The sequence below is a fragment of the Heliangelus exortis genome, chromosome 12 (assembly GCF_036169615.1).
Source record: "Heliangelus exortis chromosome 12, bHelExo1.hap1, whole genome shotgun sequence".
Classification (NCBI taxonomy): Eukaryota; Metazoa; Chordata; class Aves; order Apodiformes; family Trochilidae; genus Heliangelus; species Heliangelus exortis.
The window spans coordinates 17,864,051-17,889,985 of record NC_092433.1 but is presented as its reverse complement, the minus strand read 5'-3'; the positions used below and the strand labels follow the sequence as shown (position 1 = coordinate 17,889,985).

The window sequence follows — 25,935 nt, the reverse complement described above, 5'->3', positions numbered from 1 at the left end:
GCACAGGGGCAGAATCCCTTCCCTGGACCTGCTGGCCACGCTGTTCCTGATCCAGCCCAGGATGCCATTGGCCTTCTTGGCTACCTGGGCACACTGCTGGCTCCTGTTCAGCTTCCTGGCAATCCAGACTCCCAGGTCCCTTTCTGCCTGGCTGCTCTCAGCCACTCTGTGCCCAGCCTGGAGCTCCCCATGGGGTTGTTGGGGAAGTCACAGCTCAGGTCCCCCCAGCAAGAGGTAAATGCCCACCCCGTGTGCTGCTGTGCCCACATCACCTCTGCCTGGGAAAAACTCTGCCTGCTCCCCCAGTGCTGCAGGGACCAACCTGGGACCAGGACATCACAGAGCAAACACCAGAGGAGAGAGCACACACCTCCCGGGCCACAGAAGAAGAGATGCTGCACACAGGGCTGCTGTTTGACAGCTGGCCTCAGCTCTTCTCATGAATATCAATGAGAGTTTTAGTCTTGACTTCAAAGAGAGTGTGACTGAGCACAACATACCATAGAGCTGAGCAAGTTGAGCAAGTAAGAAAACAATTTCATCACCAGGCAGAGGACTGGTTTGGCTGAATAGGCAGCTCACGAACTTCTGCCACACTGAGATGTCTGAGCAAAACCAAGGACGTTGCAGCAGTCACCATAGAAGAGTGTGAAAAAAATAAAATACAAGAAGAAGGGAAGGGGTGATGCTAAAATCTTCTAAGAAGCAGAAGTTATCAGAGAAACAGTAAAAATTAAAAGTATAAGGTAAAACTTCAGTTTCCTTTGAGAGCAGGTTCTGGTCTATGGTTGCTGTAAGACAACTGTGCAGCATGACACAGCAGCACTGGAAGGAAAATTAAATCTATGTATTGTCTGTCTCAGTAACATATCCAATCTGATCCTGTTTCACTACAGTAAGAATCAAACTGTAGAAGAGGAAGATTCTTCTGTGCTCAGTGCAGGCACACCCTGTGTACCTACACTCTAACATCACCAATACAGAACTCCAGCCCTACCAGACCCAGTAGACACACACAGAAATTTTATATTTAAAAGAAAACTATCAAAATACAGAGCTTGCTTAAAACTTCATTTATTTGTATTGTAAGCCAAAGGATCTTAGCACAGAAATGCACTGCTGGGCCTCCTTGGGAGCTATAAACAATTGGTGCACTTGTCACATAAAAATGCACAAGCAATTTAAGTGATAAGAGAAAAGGGACAGAATTCTTTACACACACCCTCTTGTGCACACACAGACACACACACACACAGACACACAGACACACAGACACACAGACACACAGACACACACAGAACAGTTTCCAGTTTTCACCTGTGACATGATAGCAGAGCTCTGTAAGCCCACTTTGGAGTAAGCAGGCAAACAGCCCAGAAAAACTCTGATTTTATATAAATGATGCAACCAAATGCTTCCCACTCTGGCACTTTTCTGTTGTACAACATGCACTGGGAGCCTGACATTTTATTAAACAGTTTTGGGATAAAAGGGGTTGCTCAGCAGCTCTTAACACAAAGCCCCTATTTATCTATCTTCAGCAAGTCTAGGTATACCACAGCAAATTAAAAACCTGAATATGTGATGCTGTCAGAGCAAGGGCTTGGTTATTTTACACAGTGCATACAAGGCAGGCAGCATCCAGAGTATCAAATATTTGTTGGGTGAGAGAGGTTTAAATAACTCTGGCACCAACGTGTGGGCTGTGCCTGCTGTTCCTCTCTCAGTGTGAAAGGTGATTCCTTGTTATCAAAGCACTCCATGTGCTGGAGCTTTTATTCATGTGAAGAAAACTATTTTCATTTCCCCCCCTGTGTTGGGATGACACTGCTCAAGGTGTTCCATTAGCAAAGGTGTTTTGGTTACATTGTACCATTGGAAATAACTACAATACATGAGAGGAAGTGGAAATGAGGATATAAAGCCTATATAAGTATTTACACATCCCATTATTAAAATAAATGAAGGCTAAATAGCACGGAATTAGCCACAAGTATGAAATATGAAATGAATGAAAACTCGTTTCTATGGATTAATATTAAATCAGCTACTGCTAAAACCAAAGTATAACTTGGTTCTGAAAGGCATAATAAAAATATAAATTAATAATTCTAACAACAACAACAAAGAAATCAGTTACATAATTGTTTTAAAACACTTTGGAGAGCTCAAATTATAGCCTTTTTTTCCTCAGAAAAAGCACGGCAGGGGGGAACCTCCCCCATTCTTCCTGCAAGTTGATATTACAAAGAAAAGTCTTCATGTTGAAGCATATACTTCATTTATCCTAACAGCTGTTGAGAACATAACACAGTTCTTGCTAACTAATGTAGCACCTCCTGTAAACATAAAAAGCACTGGTTTAATCTCTAGTCATTCTATATGCAATAATGCCTTTGTTTTGGGATTAATTCCATTCCTTCATTTTCATGTGCCCAGAGTTGCAGGGTTCTGCTGAATCACAGCTTACACAATCAACTTCAGAGCCTTAGCACCAGGGTTGAAGCTGTCTGGGCAGCAAGACTTTTGTTCTGCAGCTTTCTGTGCCTTGCAGATATCATAGAAATGAGGAACCCAGAGTGCCCAGCACACACCTCATCTATCCTCACCTAACCTACACTCAGCTTTACCCTGATATTTGGAAGTAAGGAACAAAACCCAAGCTTGTACTTTTTACAACATTTTTTACAAGTTCTCAGCACTGCTGGCCTGCAAGGTTTACCTCTCATACATTAGACTCATCTTGCCTTCAGCCTTTTAAGCCAGCATGTTTCATTTTCCTTTTGTTGCTGTCTGGTTCTGAAGACTTCCATGCTGATTTGGGTTACATTTCCAAGCACTTCTCTGTAGCTAGAAGCATACTGTTGGTTTTAAGTGGCAACTAAAACTTCAACTGCAATCCACAATCCTAAGGCAACATCTTGGAGAGCACCATCTACACCCAAGTTTAAATGTCTTTCTGGGTCCCAGGCTTTCAATCCAAATAAATGCAGAGCTGCCTCTATTGTCAGTTTCCACTTAGGTGGCCAAGGCTGCAAGATAATGCTCTGAGTCAGAAAGACAAATTGATGATGAGAATTTGCAGCACCATGAACAGACATTTCAGTTTGTTTGTCATGCCTCTGGGGACTGGCACAGACCAGCAGTGAAACTGCTAGGACCAAGACTGTGTGTCCCTTGTTCCAAGCCTCTCTCTTAACACCTCCTCTGCTCAGATGACTCTGGAGTGATGCTGTTTGCCATGTGGTGCCATTCACCCCGCACACTTAGGGATGTGTCACAGACATTTTCACACACAAGTGTCTGGAAAAAGTTTGTCAGCACTTCATCCTGGGGACAGGCTGCTTATCTGGCAGCCCAAGGTGCCAGCAAGGTCTGCATTTTCCCTTCCCTCACGAGCTGCCACACAAGGAGAGAGGAATGTGCAAGCTAAAAAAGGACTTTCTCTTAGAGTCTGTTTTCTTATGAAACTCTGGATCAGTTCTGATTGGATAGGGTGGGAACACCCAAAACTGCAATTCCTCAGAAATCCTACTTTTTACTTAGGAAACACATCCTTCCTCTCCTCCACATCCCCCCAAATATTTATCTCCAATAAATGGATGTTAAATGTACACGATAGCCAATCTGTATCAGTTTTCCTCTCATATATCTAACTCTCCTCACCCCTCTCATACTTTGCCTGTTAGATATAAAAGTGAGGACTTCTAAGTAACAGATAATTCTTTTGCTGAACAGACTTGAAAAGTAAGAGCAGTTTCTCTGCTGTACATCCTGCAGGGCTTATGCTTAGGAAATGCCTTCTGGGAGTCTGCTCTTTAATCACTGCTCTTTAAGAGTGTCCTCACTTTGACTTCCTCACTGACTTTGTCCCAAGCACCTTTCAGCTACTGCCAGTTTTAGTAAGTTCTTGTCTGTGCACATCCTCACATGATCATCAGGCTTTCAAAACCCAAACTTAATGAAGTATTTTAAATAAACAAAGCCATCTGATAACCTTTTCCACTTTGAGAGTATTCATTATGATCCTAGCACAAAACTCTGCTTCCAGGAATGGCAGTGCCAGAAAGACATTGCTGTGCCCCAGGTTTCTGGCAAGGCAGAAAAGGGGGGTCAGAGGCAGCATTCTCAGTTTCCCAGTGCAGGATGAAAGAATGGTTCTTGGTGGCAAACCATTGTTACTGTGCAGTAAAAAGCAATCCAAGAGGATTAATTAAAGAGGAAACAGTTGTACCTGGTTTTGTACTCTTCGTTCACAATATCCTTGTGTCTAATGTAATCAGTACAACCCACTTAGGGAACACATTCCTAAAACCAAGATAGTGGAGGGGAAGACCTGTACTCCATGCAAGGAAGGATTCTCCTTCTCTTCTCCCTCAGCTGTGCAGGTGCCAAAGCTTTCACTCCATCCCCTCCCATTTCTTGCAAACTGTTTTCCTATTTATGTTGTAATTATTTTCCTTCTAATTCCTTCATGAGAAATCCTCAGGAAACGACTGAAGAGCAGAACAGGAAAATGGCAATCACTGGACAGAAAGTGCTGCAAAATACAAAGTAAATAGGCACTTCTGTTCCCCTGATCTTTTTAAGTAAGAGAAATCTGAGGTCCTACATGTGAAAGACAGAAGGTAATACACCTCCAGACAGAAGTGCAATTTTAAGCAAATATCTTCCCTTTACTACAGTAAATGTTAAGCATCACAAGAGTGATCTTTTCTGTAATTCAGCATACTTAAAACAGCCAAGAATATTTGCCCTATCCAGAGTTATATTCCATATCTATCAAACCATAACTTCTATGTTAAACCTCAGTACTAGCTTTTGCCAATGTGAAAAAAAGTTACAGTGAATACAGCTGTTCTTAAACAAATAACCAAACTAAACTCATCAAATAAAAGTAAGAATCATCAACTCTCCCTGTTGCAACCAGGAGAAGAAGAGAACAAAAGAAAGGCCAGTTCAGGTTGGTTTCTAGGATCTCCTCTGCTTTTAGAATTTCAGCAGGAAATTGAATAAGGAAAATATTTCAGTTCAGAGTTTCAGTGAAACGGGTCGTACCCTTCATTCAGATGCTTTGTAAGGTCTGGGTGCAAGAATGAAAAACTCTGTGTGAGAATAAAGCTACATTTAGTATCTGTGGTTGGCCCCCAAGTAGACAATGACACGATTTTCATACACCTTCTTCATGGTTTTCTCAATTTGCTTCAAAAATACTTGTGGAATTCTCCCACATAAAGTGTGCACTGTATCCAGAAATTTAGACTGCAGAGGGTAGTACAAAGACTGGAAGAGATTGTCTTCAAATGGAAACTGAAGAAATAATAGTAAAAAAAGAATTAGTTTTCAGTCATTACGAAACGGCATTGCAGAAGTTTCTGTAAGATAAAACCTCACATGGGTTTTGACTTCTCCCTCCCCTCCCCAGAGTCATCACAGCCATCAACTTCAAACACTCCTTTGCTACAGGGTGCTTGCTTTCAGCAAAGTTTGGCAGGGTTTATCACCTGAAGCAGCCAAATTCCCAGAAACTGCATTTCTAGGGTCTGCATTTAAAGGGGGGGATACACTGTAACAAAACAGATATTTTAGAAAGTGGAGTTTTACACACACAACTTTCTAAGTGAAAACAGAGATGCCTGTCTTGCACTCAGGTGCCTTCCACGTGCCCAGGAGCTGTTGGTCCTCAGAGGGAAAAGCTTTCAGTGGGTATTTATGCACCAGAGCTGCAGTACCAGCAGAAAGAACTCCAAATTCCCTTCTCCACCTTCACTATTACAGCAAAGCAATTTCCCAGCCTTTTTGATTAGAACTTTGCTGTCCTATAAAGGAGGAACGTTGAAACCACCTCGAATGCAGCAAGACAGACCAGGCTAAAGTAACCTTGTTGTTTATTTTGTGTCTGAGGGGTCGACACAAAGCAGGGCTGTGCTCAGCCTGATCTGCCGAGCAGCAACCCAGGTGACCTGGTTAAAGCAATACCCTGCACTGGAATAAAAGGAGAGAACACTTACATCACGGATCACTTCATAGAGGGCCTTGAATGTGGGCTGTTTGTCATCGTGGTAGACACCTCTGTTTCCATGCAGAATTGAGACACCTTCTTCTTCTGCACCTTTGCAGTTGCTGCCGTACATGCAGTGATCAGGCCTGTAGTTCCACTGACATGGGAACACATAGAGACACTCTGGCAGTGCCAGGGGAGGTGGGAGGGAAAAAAAGAAACCCAGCAACACATCAGGCAAGAGCTACAACAAATTAAAGCATGTTCCTGTGAAAAAGCATCGATGATCAGAAACATTTTGGTTACTTCTTTGGCAAATATCCCGAGCAAAGCTACAACTGGACATCCCTTTCCTTGGGGGATGACTGGAAAAGTCTCAGCACTGTTAGATCTCAGCTAACAGAGTAAGCAGCACAAAAACTGGGGGCAAACATAACCCAAGAGGGCATTTTAGAATGCCCTCCACAATCAGACCCAGAGAGCATGCACCAGGTCCTCTGCCCTGATAAGAAGCTGCTGGAGTCACAGAAGTGATGAGGGAAGCACAAAGAGCAGTGAGGGTTATGCAAAATCCTGAATCCTTCTGGAGACAGCATGGGAAAACTTGCAAAGTACAACCAGAGTTTGCTGCTGAAGCCTTCACTGAGGCTATGACAATTTGTTATGCTGAGATGCAGCAGAGCACATGAGGTTGTGTGTTTTATCCACAGTCCTTCAAAGAGTTGTCAGCCATTAATTTCACAGGTCTAAGTTAGTTAAAGTTGAGCCTAATTTCTCAAAAGGGCTTTCTTTCTCCTACTGATTTTTTTCCCCTCACACTTTCTCTGTGCACCCACAGTATTTGCAATATGCTTGTAATAAACCACACCACTCCCTGTGACCTTTTTGCTTCAGAAATGGAGTACAATGAATCACTGCAGGTCGTGTCAGAAGCACTGGAGACTTAATTTTTCATTTGGCCTTTCTTAGCTTCCCAGGAAGTCTGCAGGTGGTCATCTGTGGTTCTTGAAGAAGTAGGACAATAAGTTTCTGAAACGTTTCTTCCCTTCAGGGCTCTCCAGCAGGAGGCTGCTCAAGACAAGGTAAATTGTAAGTAGTTCCCACTCAGTCTGACCTCTCCCACAGTCAGAGTTATTCCCCAGTGCTGCTGAAAGGACAGGAAGAGCTGTAAGGCCTGATCCAAACCCTGTTGCACTTCAGAGGGATCCTTTCTGCAACCCTGAACAGACGTTTGCATGTCCAGCCCATCAACAGGTCACTGTGGGGAGAGGATGTGGCCAGGTCCTCATCAGCTTCCATATATATCCCTGGAGTATTCTTGATCTTCTCCTCACCAGGACACTTTTGTGCATTTTTTCCCATTCCAGCTGGACCCAAACTCCAGCTGCTCTGCAAGCCTGCAGATCCATTTATAATCACAACAGCCTCTGGAGATGGGACAAAGGGTGCATCCCTCCAGGCCCCAGGTAACACACTGCTGTGCATTTTTAAGCCAATGCAAATCTTGCACTTCTAAAAAGCCACCTGCAGCAGTCTTGACTGATTCCTTCCCAGGCCACTGTCCAAAGCTGTTTAAACTAAACTCAGGAAACTCAACTTTTCTGTTTTAACTCTATCCAGTTCTTTTGTTTCTTTTCTTGTGCTGTCTGTTACATAACCCCTAAAAAGTTATTTCCCAGTTACAAGAAGAAGACAAACTGTGGTGCAGGAAAGAATCTCAGCATGTGGATTTGATAGAAAAGGCTCTCATCCCAAAATGAAGATACTTTTGCAATCTTTGTTTTCTTTTTTTCCCTTCATGCTTAAGTTAGCAGCCTGAGTTTGACCACACAACTAATCTTGACTTTATCTTCTTCCTCCAGCAGAACTTGTTCCCATAACATTCATTTGTTTTGGGAAATTAATTCATGATTTCATAATGAAGGTTCATTCCACCTTTATTTTTTTTTTTCCCTAGGACTGAGGGTAACACATGGTGAGCCAGGGACAACTGATGTTTGACATCTATCTGCAGTAAACAGATGTCAGCTTATTGCTTTCCCTTCACTCCTTTTGCCTGGATTTGGGTGTATCCAATTACCTACCCGATGACTCCTCAGAGAAAAAGAAAAGGGAAGAGAATAAATGAAGATAAATCCACACTTATTCTGTTCTTAAGATCACTTAAGGGAATACAAGGTCACAAAGGAAATAAGGAAAAGCAAATAAGAATGGAAACAGCATATTCAGAAGCATGAAATAAGGCTCTCATGTATGTACTTGTCAGCCCAGCCAAGTGTCATATGTGGTTCCTGCCTGTCACCCTTGCACAATGCCCCATAAACAACTTGTAACATCTCTGATTTGTCCTTCATTTCCTCTGGAATTGGAGTCATATTCTCATCAGTGTGTATTTCCAGGCATCCTTATTTTTTCCCACAAGTGACAAGACACTTTTTGTAAATTCAGCCCCTAGTAAGTATTTTGCACTGATCACAGAGAAATAACTTCAGGTACTTCCAAACCTGTAACATCTGAGAGATGCAAGGATTTCAAAATTGTAGCATGGCCATTACCTGCACCAATTTCTGAAGTATTTTCCTAGGTTGCAAACCCTAGATGCACTCACACATTAACTCCATGCCACAGTACATTATGCATAAGTAGCAAATAGCACTCCTTTTTATCTTTCAAGTTCAAGAAAACTCTTGAATCATGACTCCAGGAATCACTACTTACCAGGGTTAAAGTAAAAAATTATATTTAGTAAATCCTGGTCTCCCCACGTAATGTAATTTTTGTACTTTTGGTATAATGGATATAACATTTCCTCCCAAGTCAAACCACTGGGGATCATGCTGTTCTGCAGGGTAGAAAAGAAGAAGCAATGGGTTAAAACCATGAAGAGTGATGAGATATGTGCACCCACATACTTTTAAGTCTGCTATGCCATGTCAGATACCTAGGTGAAAAATGAAGAACTGCCAGGAAACATTAGACCTGGATAGGGCTGGGACACCAGAGCTGAGTGTGCTCCTGTTTATCCAAACAGGAAAGGAAGGTCTCCTGGGTCTGGCTCTGATGTCAGCTCCTGCTATTCACAATCTTACTATTCTGAGCAAGAGGAGGGAAAAAAAGTGGAAAAATGCAAAACTGCAGGGGTAAGGTGAAAATCGAGGTAAAAAAAGTGAAGAAAAATAAAAGCTAAACATTATCTTCCCTAGGGATTCTGATATTAAGAGAGTGAACTTTTTTTAGTCAAGCTGTTCCTGTAATGGTATAAGAAACCTTGTCCCTGACTGTTCAAAAAGACCACTTGGGATAAATAAAGTTTTTTTAAAGAAATTAGAGAATACATGCCCAGTGAAATCAAGATTTTACAAGTCAGGCCTTTCAGAAAGGAGGGATACGTCAGAAAAAAACCCTTCTCTTCTCATTTGTATCAATTCATGGAGTCACAAAATTCTATTTATATCAGATGCAAAAAATTATCAGTTTCTCCAGATATTTACACCAAGCTTTCTAATTTTAAAAGCAATAGAGTGACTACACTGAAGATCCTTGAGTTTATTCTGTCATGTATCTTTCAAGGGAAAACGAAATGTTGAAGACACCATTTTTACTACTGACAGACTACTTCATCTGCAAGTTCTCAGTGCTCCAGCCTCTTGAGGAAGCTTTAATAATAATTTTCACTATAATTTTAGTATCCGATTATTTATGTTCTGTATTTTTCAGATTCGTCCTGGTGTAAAAATTACATAAAGTTTGCAATAAGTTTCACCAGGTGTGAAAAACACCTCAATCAGTTTCTGCAACAGCTGCTATTTGTTCTCACCTTGAAGTGAGTGCTGCGGATCCGTGTTAAATTCATGAGCATCACTCCAGAGTTGACTCCAGTTGTCCCATAATAGGGGTGACGCGCGAACCGACTGTACCACCCGATCTTTGGTATTTCGTGTTCTGGGGCCATAGCAGCCAGCTGGGTGGAGTTGAACTCCTTCAGGATGTGCCAGATGTCATCGATGGGCCTCAGGAAGAGGACATCAGTGTCCACATAAAGGAGGGAATCCACATCCTTTAAAATGACCTTTGAGGTTTGCACAGTGGAAGAGAGGGAAAAGAAACCGAATAAACAAGCGAAAGGAAGATTATTGGCAAAAGGTACATTTATTCTAAACTCATCATTTGAAAGAGGTTATTGATTTATCAGCCAGATGTAATTACACACAGGAGCAGCAGTTATCAGGTTATTGGCTTGTTGTTTGTTTTGATGCTTTGCTTGTTTGGTTTTTAACTGCACAGCAAAACATTTACCAGACCACAGAAGTTGGATTCTAACCTTCAGATGAACCAGTTGTCTACTGAGCTCCCAAAGCTACCTGCAAGGACTACTTAGTCCTTAGGTCAGAAATAAAATGCAAATAATATATATTTACATAGCCTTGTTAGTTTTTTTAAGGATCTCCAAGTGGTGAACCGTGTAGCTTCCTCCAGAGACAGAAAGGCCAAGCTAGCACAGCAGAAAACTTTTCATCTCCATTTGGTGTCATCTGTCCTTATCCCTTTCTAGTGACTGATTTTCCTGTTACAACCCTGAACTCCTTGGAGCTTTACATTCAGTATTAATACATACAAATGTTTCACATTAATTAAGGAAACCCTACTGATCACAGAAATGGATATGCATCCTCCCAAAGAATAAAAGTTTCTTGATAAATAGGAATGTCATGTTACAACTCAGCAGGTCAGATTCTGATCTCTGCTCTCAGGCTCTCTCAGAATTAACCCCAGCTAAGTCAGTCAAACCGCAGATGTGCAAACTGGATCAGCCAGGATGTTTAATCTATTCTTGTTGCCTATGTTCCCCCTTGTGGCCAACCAAATCCTTACATTCTCATTCATTCATTTTAGTAGGGCAAAATATTAAGTGCTTCCACAGCCTAAAAAAACCTCCCCTGATGTTTGCAGCAGCTGTTTGTAATGTTTTTTGCTGAGTAATAAATATTATTAGCTAAAGCTGACTACCAGTTCCAACTGCATTTTTGTTGCTCTATTTCATCATTTGCTAAACCTGTCAAAAAAATCCTGAAAGACTGAAATCTTCTTACTTTGTTTTCAGTCAAAAGCTCTGTTTCTCTCTTTTTCTTTCTTTGAAAAGGAAATCCAAAAGGCAACTGATTTTCACCATGCCATGGAACAGAACAATCACTCTGTCATCCACACTAGTGACAAACTGTCCTATTTATGCAGATTACATTAAATACTACAAAAGAAAATGAATTTTACATAAATTGAAATGTATTGTGACTGAAGATTACTTGTGAGAGTGAACACTGTTAAGATTTTGAATAAATGATGGAGAAAATATTACCTTTTAAGCATGCTTAACAGGCATCCCCAAAGATGCCAGATCTGTGAGAAGAGACTTAAATGAGATTTTTCACTTGACTGAACACCTCAGGATTCAGACTGACATTTAGACAAGTTAAACAAATCCTGGACCTGTATTTCTGACATGATAACTACATGTTCTTCTTACACAGCAGGACAAGCAGGAAAGGGTCTCTACATTTTAAGCAAAAATTATGCTTACAAGAAGCTCTGTGAGTTGAACACAAACCAGACCACTCTGCTTCGTGGCAGGTTACAGCAATGCATAATTTTTCCACAAAAATACAATACAGCATGTGAAAGGATCAATAAATGATTGACATAAATGGTACAATACCACAGTAAGAGCACAAGTGGCAGCCTGGGTGGGTGCTGCTTCTCCCAGCAGAAAACTGTTATTTCAGCAGCCTTAAACACACAGCTTCAAAGAAGTGATTTTTTTGGTTTTTCTAGCAACATAAAGTATTAGTAAATCTGTCAAAAAGTTCTGCAGAGAACTGGTTATATTTCACTTAAATACTCAATTGTCTATAATTTGATTTCACAACTTCTGTCTTCATAGACTGTCCCTGTGTTAGCAAGGTTGGCAAGTAATAACTGACTCCTGTGTAACACACCCTGGGGTGCTGTGAAGCTCTGATACCTACTGCTTTCCAATGGCTGGCATGGAAATTTGTCACAGCTTTATCCAAAATCAGGGACAAATCCAAAAGTTTGATGCTAATGTCATTGTACCACAGAATTCAGTTCCTAAACTTGATTGCAGAAAGGAATTAACTCAAGTTACAAGAGATGAAGGCTTTTTCCTAGGTAAGGTCATGGCATTTATTCCCAGTGCTGCCATGGAGCCACTGGGTTGGATATTCCAGCATACTCAAGAGGACAGCTATAATGCAGGGATATTGCTAATCCACCTTAAAAGCTCTTAAGCAGATTAAGTGTTTTCAGAAGGGTTCTAAATGTTCGCTACTATTAGAACTAAAATCACCCAAAAATCCCATAAGCATTTCCTGATACTTTAGCTGATTGTTTTGGTAGCTCCAAACCAGCAACAGAGACAGCTGCAAGCCAGCTCTGTGGTGTGCAATATCCATGAGACTGGAGGACAGTTTTTCACCTGGTGTCTTAACATCCCTGCTGGTATTTATTACAAAACAGCCTCAAGAGATTGCTGAGAGCATTACTCTGCTAGTTGATTTTTAAAGTTTCATTTTGTGCTTGTATTAAGATCCACATCTCCCTCATTCTGTCTTTGTAAATCCTATTGGTGGTTTTATTTCAGTAGACTGCTGCAAGAGATTTAGACCTGGGAGATTACATGGAGGCTCAGTCTACTTTCCCTGCATATAAGTGGCAAACATGATCAGATGTCACAGAATGCCTCTGTGAAATGGAGGAAGCCATGTAATCCTCCTTAATATTTTAGTAACCTGAGATGCAGTGTGTACATCAACCTCTTACCCAGGACAAAACAGTTCCCTACAGCAAGCTGCAGCATCACATCCCACAGCTCTGGTTTTATCAGTGAGTGAAACCTTAAGATTCTGAAGCATTTTTCCTTCACAGGCTCCTCATGCCCTCCTGGCCACTTTCACATGCCTGCTGGTGCTGCAGGAGAGAGATTTCTTTGGCAGGAGAGGCACTTGTGAATCAAATAGTCACATTCCACTCAGGCTTTGCATTATCAGGAGCAAGACAATTTGCTCAGCTGAGGGCTAAACAGCTGATAAACTCCACTACTGCTTTCCTGGGGTCCTTCCTAAATCCTTTCACATTTTATGCTGCTGCAGGGGAAAATGCTTAGGACAGGGGAGGGTAAGTAGAAAAAGGATACTGAAATCCTGCTGGTATCTATTTAAAATAAAAGTCAAAATAGCTCTCTAAACAATAAAGACAAAACATTCTGCTCCTGCTGTGTGTAGGCTGGATTTCTACAGCGTTTTCTCATTCAAAGGGGGTATCAGGACAAAGTGAGCAAGAACTGATAAAAATAACAGTGGCTGAAGTTACACAGAAACAGCCCAAGGTTCTGTCAGCCTGCACACCTGAGTACCAGAGGTCCAACCAGACACTTGCCACTCAGCTATTACTAGAACTTGTTTCCTTTATTATCTCCATATCAATTTAGTCTCAGCTGCAACTACTCTTGGGCAGCCCTTGCTGTTCAAAGCTGCAAACCTCAGCCTGACCACACAAAACATCTTGCAATTGCCCCCAGAGACACAAACATTTACAATTCACACTGCCTCCTTGTTTTGCTAAGGCAACATGCAATAGTCCAGTATTTCTTACAAGAAATTACTGGAGAACTTTGGCAACATGTGAGTGATAAAAAAGGAGCCAGAAAAGCACTGAGCAGGCTAAAGGAATCAGCATGAATGTATAACCCTTTTCTGTCACCAGAGGGGTGATGACAAATAAAAGTGAAGCCATTTCTGTGATGAGAGTCTACCAAAATGACAAAAAGAAACACCACAGAGCTAGGCAGGAGTGAAAATTGTGTTTACCCAATGAGAACAACCCCATTTGAGTACATCCTTACAAACAGCTAATGCTCAGGGATTATTTTCCAGGTGATATAAATATTTACTCAGGGAAGAGAGGACCCCTGCTGAAGGTGGAGCTCCTTACAGCCCATCTGGCCTTTGTGCATTTGATAGTCTACCCCTAAAGGGCAGATAAACAGAACTGCTGACAGCACATACTTTCTCACACATGTATTCACAGCCTATGTATCTGGACGTGCAGCTGTCTCCTGATTGTTTCCATCTGAGAAAGTAAAGATTTCTTTGTATCCCCCCCTGCCAATTCTCACCAGACAGCAATGAAGAAATCTGGATCATGTGAACTGTGTGTCACTTTATTGGAGCCATCCCAGTCAGCTGAAATTCACCAGGTATTTCTGATAGATGTTCTCAGTTTCACAGAAATCACTTTGTGCAAAAGTTCTTTCAATTTCTGACATTCCTGAATGTGCAGGAATTGTTATCAATACCTTCTTTCTCTCCAACAACCTTAGATATTTTCAGCATTTATGACGCTAAGTATAACACAGTAAAAACTACAGGTTTAGTGAACCTGAAGATCCCAGGATACACAGGACCCTTGCATGGAATCTGACTTAGAGTATGCTGGAATTGCTACCTTAGAGGGAAATCTGACAGGCTTGGAAAAAGAAATACAACTCAAGGAAAAGGGATGGGTGAAAGCATCAGTCTGAGGGCTAACATATGGAAAGGGAGATAGTGGTTAAAGAGGTGATGACTGCACACTGAAAAGAATCTTATTTATGAAAGGCATGCAGCAGCAACCCTGAAAGCATCTGCCCTGAAAGAGCTCTAGCACTGAGTCTTGAGAGCCTGAGAGGTTAATGGAACCAGGGACAAATAAGAAACACACATCCTTTGTTAGCAGGAGGAAAAGCCAGGCTGGATTTCTGTTTTGTTTTAAGTGGCTCAAGCACAGACTAAAATATTTTCAAGCAGATGTTTCAGCCTGAAAATGGCTTTAATACTACACCAGCAAAGCTTCCTTTCTGTGGGATTAAACTTTTCCTGATGCAGCCTCCTCAGAAATCCAGGTGCCTTACCGGAAGAAAAAGGCGCTGGGCAGCACATGGTTTGAATAACTTCTTCCATTCCTGAGCATTTCCTACTGAGAAGGTTATTGGGTAAATGTTGTGTTCAAACTTCTTTGTATATGAAGAAGGCCATTCCTTTAACTGAAAAACATGGGGAGAGGAATTAGACACTACATGTTATTTAGCTTTTTTTTTTTTTCTTAGAACAAACCACAACATGCATGCGTAAAGAATTTAAAAAGAAATACAGTAAAAAAAGTGATATTTGTGAAGATGCTTGTGACTTACAGCTCGTTTATTTATTTACCAAGTGACAAGAAAACCTCACCTTCTTCTCAAATTCAGGCTTAAGGGAATCCTCAGCAAAGATGTGAAAACAGAGCCTCCTGTTGCTGAAGAGAAGTGCTGACTTCAGCATGATGAGTGTCTCTTCCAGGCGGTCCCCACATGCCACAACTGCCAGATGCATGCATGGAGAAGGCAAAGGCTCTTTTGAACTTCTCTGCTCTCCAGGCTTCCTGAAAATTCATAAGCAGACAAATATAAAATACTGAGGTAAACATGAAGGCAACAGGTATCAGGGTTTTTTTTTTATTTCTTCTTGATTTTGTAAGGGATTGGGAGTTTCTTTCTGATCAGACAGCACAGAAGAAGCACGTGGCATGCAAATTTTTGTACAAAACAAAAGTGTTCAAATTACTACACAAAGAAACAGACTATTGCCAGAAATTTTTCTGGTTGTTCCTACATTTCTAGATTTGTATAAATCACTACACTACATCCACATGAGAAATTAATTCAATAGCATCTCAAACCAGACAACAACTTGCTCTGTGAAAGCTTAGAGGTTATGAAGCCAGAATGGATTTCCTGCTACCTACCCAACTTTCTAACACAATGCAGATTACACAACTTCATTACCAGCCCATAACTTTTGGCTGGACTGGAAGAAGACATCCATACTTCAAAAAAATCCACTCCATGCATATGTAAATGATTCCAGCAGTTAATTAATTTTGCTGTTGGAAATGCATGCCTTAATCCTGGCCTGAAGGTACTGGCATGGTTTCAAAGAACTGCTTTCCATTTCACCCAGTGGAATCCCTGAGATTATGCTAAAATAGAGATTTTTAAAAACAAACATATTCACGTGTCCCAGATGAACCAGACTATATTCCACCAGCAGTCAAGAGCCAAATTATGTTTTTTTCATTTAGCACACATCTGTGCAGGCTTTAGATATGTCTCAGCTAGAGTGTAGGGGAATGGGCATATAAAACGTGCATTGAAGACACCTGCTGGCCAGAAAAATCAGCTTTTGGTGATTTTTTTGTTCTTTTGGGGACTCAAAAGCACTTTTGGTTTTGTGTGCCCCCTCCCCTCATCAGCATGGAGGTAACAACACATCCTCCAGGAACACTTCTGCTGCGCTGCATTCACATTCCAACAGGGATACATTTACACTCTGTTAGATGGATGTGTGCTGACAAAGTAACTAAATTAGAAGCATCATAATCATTACAGGAGGGTTCAAAAGGTTAATCATAGATCACTACCAGTCCTTGACATGTCAGTGAGCAGAGGACATCAATCCCTGCCTGTTCTCAGCACACACAACTAAACAGTAAAGTTAATGCTAGAAGCAAAAGTTCTAAATAAAGAGAAAAATGAGAGTTAATAAAGTTGTCATTATCTTTGTCCCTGTGTAACAGCAGCATTCCATGCTCCAGAGCAATCCACTTCTGTGTTAAGGAATACCAGCCAGTGGTACTTGACTGACTATACACAGCAACATGTTTCATTAAGGGTTTAAAGTCTTAGGCTTTTGTCTTAATTAAACCCCAATTTCACCAGTGTATAAATAATGGAATACTACATCTATGTGAAGTGGTATTTACTTTCCAGCCTATTAGTGTAAAAACCACTGAATTATTGAAGTGAATAATTAGCTGCTCACACAGATCCCCTTTTCCCCCCTTCTCCCTATCTCTTTAATGTTTCCTCTTAATTGAGCCTCTAAATCAAACCATATGCAGGATGGGAACTGCTTTGATACAGCTTGTGGCAATGAAGTTCACTGGGAGAGGGATTAAAATTTAAGCTTTTATAACAACATTTCAAATCCCAACACCAAAGCACTAAGCTTTTCTTTGCAAATTTTAGCCAGAGTGAACTCCCCATTCTGCAGCTGTTCTGTAGTGAAAAATCCAGTATAGGTAGACAAGCAAGACTTGGAAAAAGCAATCCCTGATGAAAGCAGAATGCCCCATCAGGAGCCACTGATGAACAGGGGACATCCTGCCTGCCAACACAGGCACCATCCAGGTCCCAGGGGGTGGAGGAGAAAGCTCTTGAAGAGAAGTAATTGAATCATGCAGATCTGTGCTGAAGGGGTTTAAGTAGAAATAAAAATCCCCAAGAAAAGGAACACCAGTATTTGAACTCCAGCAGTAGCAGTCCAGGACATTTAGGGCAACAGTGATGAAAATAGCAAGGAGGTACAGAAGTGTTGGGATACAATATCTTGCATCTTCTTTTGAAGTACATAAGGAAAGCAAAAGGATTTTTGAGACCAGAGGTGAGCTGGAAAGGGAGATAAAAGAGTGCCACAGCAAGATGTGTGTAATGGTGATGTTAGCTTAGCCTGTACAGAATTACTACTATTATCTGGAAGGTGGAAAATAGGTGTAAAGTCAAAGTCAAACTGTTAGGAAGGCAAATGAGTAGATTACAGCAAGGAACTTCTTGACTCTCCTTCCCTCCTCTGCTCAGACATGTACATACACACTGGGATGGGAAGAAATACATCTGGGGAAAGGATATTCCTTAAAGATCTGCAGGATACAGCCAATGTCTTCAAACCAAAAGAGTCCCAGTTTGATTTCTGATGTACACCAAACAAATGGCTGGGCTGGCTTATCCGGATCCCCTCTTGAGGATAAGAGGGGCCTCCAACGTGTTTTGTCAGGAGAGAAACTGAAGGTTAGAACTTAGCTCATCCCACTGCTGCTACTTCACTGCTAAGGGGCAGCTCAGGCTGAGCAGCAGGAGCCTTCCCATTCCCAAAGACCTCTGAATGAGATTTCTTTAAGCTGAGGTTTCCTGTAAGGTAAAGGCTGAATCCTGATTTGGTAACGTGTATCTCCTCTAATTGCAATGTTTGTTTATCTTGTAGCTACCTGTGGCTACAGCAATATATAACCAAATAGTACTGGGAAGCTCTATTTCAGTAGATCAGTCATGGCAAAGCTTTGGGTGCTTCATTAATTCTTCCTGCTCCAGCTGTCCCACTTGTAAAGGGGCAAGAGCTGTTACAGCAGGAACAGTTTAACTACCTCAAGAGACCACATGGATCCACAGAGTACTCCAAATATTATTATTAGCTAATTCTTCCTAATATTTATACATTCATTCATTCATATATAGTACAACTATTACTTACGGACAGAGTTTGTAATAGGATTTTATGACCTAAATTAAATATTTAAATGCATCTAAAACAACACCGTGACCTGGGCCTTAAATTAAATGAAATGTGCTTGACTAGAACAAATAAAGAAAAAAGAAACTATATACACAAGGTCTTTGTTGCTTTGACATCATTCTGCTAACTTCAGTACATAAACGTAGCTTGGTGATATCTTGTAGTCTATATAACATTATGTCAAGCGCTTTGCTCTGTTCCATGTTGCTCCTCTCTTCAGAGAAAATAGCTTTCCACTCTCCCTCTACTCTTGTTTTCCTATTGCACTTATGCATGTCTTTAAAATTAAGATTTTTTTTTTTTTTTAAGATGCTACAGAAAGCATCACAAAATACTTGCAGAATACATCCCTATGCTACAGCTGAAGCCAGACTTGGGAAGACAAGCACGAGAAAATATTTCTAGCAAAGGCCTTCCTACAACACAGACCAACTCAGACCAACTCCTATCCAGTTGCCCCAGGGTATTTTATTTACTGCATACATTTTTTTTTCTTTCTGACAGGCATGGGTATTGACATTGCAGAAGAAATCTGAGTGCTCAAGCACAATGGAGTACAATAGTGTATTTCTAGGTCTTAAAGTTTAGATTACATGCAATTTTCTTATTAGTCACAGTCAAAGTATCTCAAACATAATTAACCCAAAACCTGTCTAAATCAATCCAGATCCACTCAAAACAATGCATTCCCATCTCATTACGGAGCCTGCTAATCTATTCAAGCCTTCAAATTTATTCCTGAGAGAAAGATAATGCATGCAGATTCTCACAAAATGTAATGTACTTGTTAGTTTTTGAGACCTTCATATTATGATCTCATTTACTCTCGCAGCATAAACAAGGTTAGATTTAGGCACTGTATCAAAAGTGGTGATTCACTAACGAGGCTCCTTTCCTGACAGTCAGCACTGAGTCAACATCCCAACAGTGGCTCCATTATATAAAACACTCAAACACATTATATAAAATTCCCTCACACACTTTAAAATATAAATCAGAAAGGCTCAATATGTTTTTAAAGAAAGTTTCCTCACTTTCACGCAGTCACACAAAACTGACTGGAGCTGCTGACAATGAATTGTTTACATTTCTGCCTCCTTCTACCACTCAAGAGAAAAGGGAGAAAACCACTCAAAGCCAGAAGGGATGTTTGCATCATCCTCTTTCTTTGTTGGATAAGTCTGAGGTCTTTGGGCCTTCAGCACGTTAGTACAGTCTGTCCAACTCAAGCCAAACTTGCACGTGAGTGCACAGAGGCTGCAAAGAAAGAGAAAGTATCTTGACAGGTTGCCACGCAAGAGATGTTTTGCTTTGGAAAAGTTGCTTCCAGGGAACTTAATGTGCTGGCAAAGGTTCACTTCCTGAGCCTTGCCATGCTGCTTTAATATAAAGTGTGGCCACATCTACCCCTCAAATGTAAAATAACCCTTTTGCTTTTTTGATACTTCACACACAGCGCTTTGGCACAAACTTAACAGCTCTCCATAGGAAAAAAATTTACTGAAGGGATAGAAGTTGAAACTTCGAAGAGGAAGGAGCAGCAAAACAACCTTCAAAAATCAGTTTTCAAAGCTAACCAGAAACTCAAATGCAACGCTCATCTAGACTTGCCAAAAGTATCTAATGACCCAAGCAGGACACACATTTACTAACATTTGCCAGGTACCTGCCAGCTAATGATACGTAAATTAAGCTTTTATCATGGATGACTACTTAAAATAGAAGAAACCTGCACTTCTTAAAAATTAAAAACTAATGTCTTCATGTGGCTACAGAAGGTGGTTTTACAAAATTCCAGTTAAAATACATTTCACCTTGCCTGCAGCATGGCTGGTTCTCTTAAAGCAAACACACATCCTAAATAACGCCTGAGTTTACCCTAAAATCCACATCCTTCTGACAAAACTACACAAATCAGCTTGGCAAAACTGCATTAGAGCAACTTTTTACATTCACAGAGAGAAAATTTCACTAAGGTTATGTGAGTCAACCACACAGTCTACATGTAAACACACACCCCATGATTGGATCACAAGATACTAAGCGGTCGTTGTCCGATTTTTTTTTACATTATCCTGGAGGAATCACATTCACATCTCTAACATCAAATTAAAAAAAAGAAATAATCATCCGTTGCTCATAAGGAGTAACTAAGATAATGTAAATAATATTATAGGAAGGAATAGAGGTAGGAATTATAGGAATGAATAGGCAGTAACTACCCTGATTCAGCATGTTGCATTGGATGTGGTTTATAAAAAAAACCCAAAAAAACCCCAATGGGAATACTCACTCCTGAAGCTATTAACTGGCTAAGATTATCTGTTTCTTCCACTCCAAATTCAAGCCCCCTGGAAACAGCCTCACATCACTTTCAGTTTATCTTGCATCAAGCTTTTTAAGCCAAGCAAATCCCCCCCCTGATGCCTTCACCATAGGAGTATGGATGTGATCTGTTCCAGACCAGACCCTGAGTATTTCTGCCTTTCCAAGAAGGCAAGTGTCTCCTTGACTTGGAACACATCACGTCACCCCCTCAAAAAACTTTTTTTCTTTATGGGTACCCTCACTTAAATAAATTTTGTTTGAGCTGTACCTTGGAATCTTTCAGTAAGGGACAGAACTCAACCCACAGAATTGTGCTTCTCAGTTATACAAACTCCTTTCATGCCACTGGTGCAGGATCATGCCCTGCCAGCAGATGTGAGGGGATAAAAAAAATGACAACTAAAACCCAAACCAAAAAAATTGAAGAAAAGGCGTGGTTCAATTACAACATTCCTTTTTTTTTTTTTTTTTTTTTTTTTTTTTTTTCCTTTTTGTTGTGTTGCAGACTTTGGAAAAAGTATTTGCAGAGTCAATAAATAATAGAAAAGTTAGATAATGTCTTCTGGAAGACGAAGATGCTTGCTGAAATGACCTCATTGAAATGGAACAGTTGTTTACCCTCTCTAGCAGTTTCATACTTCATGAGCTCCTTCCTCAGTGTTCTTCTTGATTTCCATGATAATCGCAGAGATATGCCCTAAAGAAAAATGACTTCAGGAGGTACAGTTGCTCATGGAAATAATCCTGCTTCAACACATGCATTTGAATTCCATCCATGACCCATTCTCAGCCACAGCAAACATCTCCTGCATTCAGTAGGGTAAAAACGTTTGTGAGAAATCAACTGCTTTAAGAAGTTAAGGAATAAGAGCTCAAATCCGGGAATAGTCTTTCATTCAGAACATCTCTGTGAAATCATGAATCAAAGACACAAAGACATACCAAGTTTATTAGATATATGAGGTCACGCTGACCATAATATAGTTGGAATGCAAAGGCAAAAAACAGTCCTCCACCCACTGAAAACACACTGCCTGTATCTTTTCCTGAAGCAATTACAGTTTTAAAATAAAAATATTCTTGCCCGTAAGGTGCTGCAAAAAAAAAAAAGGAACACAACAGACCGCGATTATCAAACTTTTTAAAGTTCTTCTAAATTAATTTACATATAAAAAGCATTCAAAACAAAAAGCTCAGCAGCTTAACATTCCTGGGCTCCCCGCAGTTTGGGACCCAGTGGTACCACGCAGGAATAGGCAGCCGCCTCCCCTTTTTCCCGCAAATTAATGAAGAATTTGCAGGAGTGTGGCTGCCGAGACTGACAGCAGCTCCTCACGGAGCTCGGCCAGCCAGTACCACGCTCCCCACGTCAGCCTGCAAAACGAGGCCAAAAATAATGGAAAAGCGGCAGTTTCCGAGGCCTCGCTCGCACGGGCAGGCAGAGGATGTTCGGAGGCGGAGGTAACACCTCCACGCACTCCCGTGGCATCTCTGGCAACCAACGCTCCAAGTGAAAACACGCAGGAAAAAAAAGTTTCTACTTGTACAGCCAGAGCAGTTCGCCCCAGGTTCCTGCTCACTCGCAAAGGCGAGGAGATAAAAGATGTGAGAAAGAAAAGTGCCCGAGGGTCCGGCTGGCAAACAGACACCCGCGAGTGGCCACAGCGCAAGGGACCCACGGCCACGCGTGACAGCGGCCGGGGATGGGCAGGAGGAACCGGGGAGGAGGGAAGGGGGGGGGGGCTCGGTGCCGAGGGCAGGCACCGGGGACGGTCCCGCGTGGGTCGGGCGAACTCCCGTTACCTGGCGCTGGCGAGTCTGCCCCCAGGCGGGCTCCTCCGCGGAGGGCTCCGGCTGAGCCGCGGCTGCCGGCGGGCTCCGGGTGCGGCGGGGCGGGCGGGAGCAGAGGACGCGGGCGGTGGGCGCGGGGGGGCGGCGGCACTGCCGGCCAAGAGATAGAGCAGCAGGAGGCTGCCGAGGCACAGCAGAGCCGCAGCCACCTTGCAGGAGAGCCGCATGGTGCGGGGGGTGGGGGGGTCGGGGCGCCCGCCCGCCCCTCAGCCCGCCGCCGGCATGGCCCACGGCCCGGAGCGGTGCGGGGACGTGGCCGCCGAGCCCCGGCCCGGCTCCCGGCAGCGGGGGCGGAGCCCGCTTTACCGTAATCTCTGGACTAGCCACCCCTGATGGGCTCTGCGGTACTCGCCCGCTGGCGACCAAACGTCCCGGGAAACGGTTGGCAGGGATGGTAAAGGGATGGCGGAGGCCTTGTGGAAATCTGGTTATTTATTCGCGTCGCGTTTCCTCCTCATGAGGAAGAACGGCGAGGCGGGGGGATCCCAGCAGCCGGAGGTTCCCCGAAGGTACCTTGGGGGTCTGTGCCCCGCAAAGCTCCGTCCTTGTGCTGGGAGGGTACACGGGGAGAGGGGCAGGAGGGGAAGGGGAGAGGGGGAGAAGGGAAAAGGAGAAGGGAAAGAGAAGAAAGGAAGGGAAAAAGGGAAGGGGAGAAGGGAAAGGGAAGAAGAGAAGGGGAGAAGCTTAGGGGAGAAAAGTTAGGAGAAGTTAGGAGAAAAGTTAGGAGAAGGTTAGGGAAAAGGAGAGGGAAAGGAAAGAAGCGAAAGGGAGAAGGGAAAAGGAGAGGGAAAGAGAAGAAGGGAAGGAGAGAAGGGGAGAGGGATAGGGAAGAAGGGAAGGAGAGAAGGGAAGGGGAGAGGGCAAGATGGTCTCTGAGGCATGTTTCATCTGCCTGTGCCAACAGGCAAGCTGGTACCAAGTTTCCCTCCACACTGCAGCCACTGTCACCTCCCTAGACACTGTTCTCATCCCGTCTGCCACCAGGGCAGGTTGTACCGATATAAAAATGCAACACTTGTGGAGCAGTGAAGGAACATCAGCATTCCCTTTGTGGTGGCTTTGGGCTTGTCCTCGTATGACTGATCAAGAGCAAAAGGGCACGGTCTCAAGTTGTGCCAGGGGAGGTTTAGGTTGGACATTAGAAAGAATTTCTTTACTGAGAGGGTGATCAAGCATTGGAATGGGCTGCCCAGGGAAGGGGTGGATTCTCCATCCCTGGAGATACTTAAAAAAGAGCCTGGATGTGGCACTCAGTGCCATGGGCTGGGAACTGCAGTGGGAGTGGATCAAGGGTTGGACTTGATGATCTCTGAGGTCCCTTCCAACCCAGACAATTCTATGATTCTATGATTCTATGATCTGAGCCGCTCTTCTGCGCAACATCAGCAGAGGTCAAACTACTATGGATTTCACAGAAATAAAACCTATTCAGGTTTATGACCTGGTTTATGATCTTTAAACATAGAGCATGACAGAAACACACATATTCTTGCTGCTCTGTGGAGCTGGAGTATAAAACTGTGCAAAGAATGGAAGCACCGGTGCTGGAATGGGGAGAGCAGGGCACATGGAGGTCCACAGGTCCCTCATGGTGATGTGGTCCTGGAACTCAGCTGGACTCTTCTTGACCAGTTTTAGCTCACAAGATGCCTTCACTAAAGGTATCCCAAAATGCACTCAAGGCAAATAAATGAATTACTGCTTCAGAATTCCATCCAGCTCAGATTCTGAGCAGATGTCAAAATGTAAATTACTTCATGCTAAGAGAAAACAGCAATCTGAAATGAGAAACTGCAGAAAAACCACAACGCATCAACATGTGCTCTTCTCTGAGAATGTGTGTACAATAAAACCCTCCCAAACTTTTTACTTACTGAGTAGTGACTTCCCGAGATCCTCAACCTGGGCAAACGTTATACTATTAAAAAATTCTTTCATAAATAGAAGATGTTTTAACAGTGTCTGTATAAAAACACCACTGTAAACATTATGAAATCTGAGAAATACTCTGAAGCATTTTTAGAGACTTCTTTCTGTGACACACAAATGTACCACTTACCTGCCTACTTGCACCATTTTGTTTCAAATTAAGCTGTGCAAATATCAGCTCTTCTGTGCCACCTCTGAGAATCAGTTCTGCTGCTGGACTGAAGCAGAATTACACTGCACAGCTTTGGATCAGTGCTGTTGGACCTCCTGCCCTCTCTGAAGTGTTGGCAGCATGGCCATGGTCTTGCTGCATGTGTGTAGTGACTGAAATTGAGTCAAACTGATGGCTTAGATCTGAAACAAGAGGGAAAGTCAGCTTTAGTAAAACTTCAGACTTCAACAAATTCATCAATAACCAGTGTTTGGCACGTTGTGCATTGCAGACACAGTATCACTGCATTGTTGTATACAGTAAGAGGTAAATCACTCAAGGGCCTGTACTGTAATGTGAGATTTTTTTATGTAGCTCTGTTAGAAAATAATTTAAAGCATAGTCAGACAGTTGCTTCAGCACAAAAAAACCCCAACAACAAACATCTGCCACAAAGACATGCCGTAACTGATGTGTGCTACTTCTGTAAGTGAAACTGTTAAGGATTATAAACTCTTGGAAAATCTCTAGGGAAAGCAAACTCAGCTCAAAATGCATTAGCTTCAGGGGAATGCTTCATTCCATTTAGACAAAAGAAGTACAAATATTTGGTTTTCACTTGCTTTCAAAGTTAAAGGGAAGAGTAATATGAATTTTACCCAAATGTGCAATGCTGTTTTTTATTTCCATCTTAGGAAAAGCCCCCAGTTAGCATTTACATTGTTCATTTCCACGTTTTTTTTCAAGGAGTAAGTCTGACAGTTACAATACTTCAAGTTGTTAATAAATATTATAGCACTGATCATTTAGGTAATGGAAATAGTTATGTATTATATTATATATTACATGCAGAGTCAACTGTGCTTATAAATTGCAAAGCTTCATGTTTCTATTTTTCAAAAGGTCTAGGTTTTTTTTCCCAAACCATTGTAGATGATGCATTCTGATTTTTCAGTGCTCCATTAAACATAGAGCAGCCAAATTCACTTCCTCATCCAAAAGATGCACCAAAAGGTGTATTCTTTCTACATTTCTTACTGAAATGTCTTTGTTGCTATCCTAAGAAACTCAGCATATTTTTTACATAAGAAATAAGTACAAATTTCTTAGGGATGCTCCTTCATAGTTTCCTGGAAAAGCAGAATGGCCGATTCACTTGTTTCTTCACTGAAATCAGCACATATTTCTTTTACCAGAAAAATATTACCAGAGGAAAAAGGCTGAGGTCCAAAAGTTAA

The 25,935-nt window shown here is 42.0% G+C and overlaps 1 protein-coding gene and 1 long non-coding RNA gene across 3 annotated transcripts; one reads left to right on the top strand and one right to left on the bottom strand.

Annotated features, from left to right (window-relative positions):
• The first annotated feature begins 318 nt into the window (after nucleotides 1–318).
• LOC139801705 (uncharacterized) lies at nucleotides 319–2,132 on the top strand. The gene is made up of 2 exons (XR_011728279.1): nucleotides 319–1,228; nucleotides 1,265–2,132. It is a non-coding gene; the product is annotated as an uncharacterized lncRNA (long non-coding RNA).
• On the bottom strand, nucleotides 1,059–24,845 carry GXYLT2 (glucoside xylosyltransferase 2). 2 transcript variants are annotated; one of them, XM_071756332.1, is made up of 7 exons: nucleotides 24,677–24,845; nucleotides 15,283–15,472; nucleotides 14,964–15,095; nucleotides 9,819–10,070; nucleotides 8,720–8,843; nucleotides 6,012–6,184; nucleotides 1,059–5,310 (listed from the first exon to the last, which is right to left on the bottom strand). In XM_071756332.1, exons 1-7 carry the CDS (start codon nucleotides 24,691–24,693, stop codon nucleotides 5,128–5,130), a joined length of 1,071 nt encoding a protein of 356 aa, XP_071612433.1. In that variant the 5' UTR covers nucleotides 24,694–24,845; the 3' UTR covers nucleotides 1,059–5,127. The 2 variants fall into 2 exon arrangements, with proteins under 2 accessions (XP_071612433.1, XP_071612432.1); XM_071756331.1 differs by lacking the exon at nucleotides 24,677–24,845 and adding an exon at nucleotides 22,570–23,195.
• Nucleotides 24,846–25,935: the final 1,090 nt, after the last annotated feature.

Coding starts and splice junctions, on each gene's coding strand:
- GXYLT2 (XM_071756331.1), bottom strand. CDS start 22,784: ATGCGGCTCTCCTGCAAGGTGGCTGCGGCTCTGCTGTGCCTCGGCAGC. Junction 15,473..22,569: donor GGCAGACTCGCCAGCGCCAG/GTAACGGGAGTT, acceptor ATGAATTTTCAG/GAAGCCTGGAGAGCAGAGAA. Junction 15,096..15,282: donor AGCCTGAATTTGAGAAGAAG/GTGAGGTTTTCT, acceptor CATGTTTTTCAG/TTAAAGGAATGGCCTTCTTC.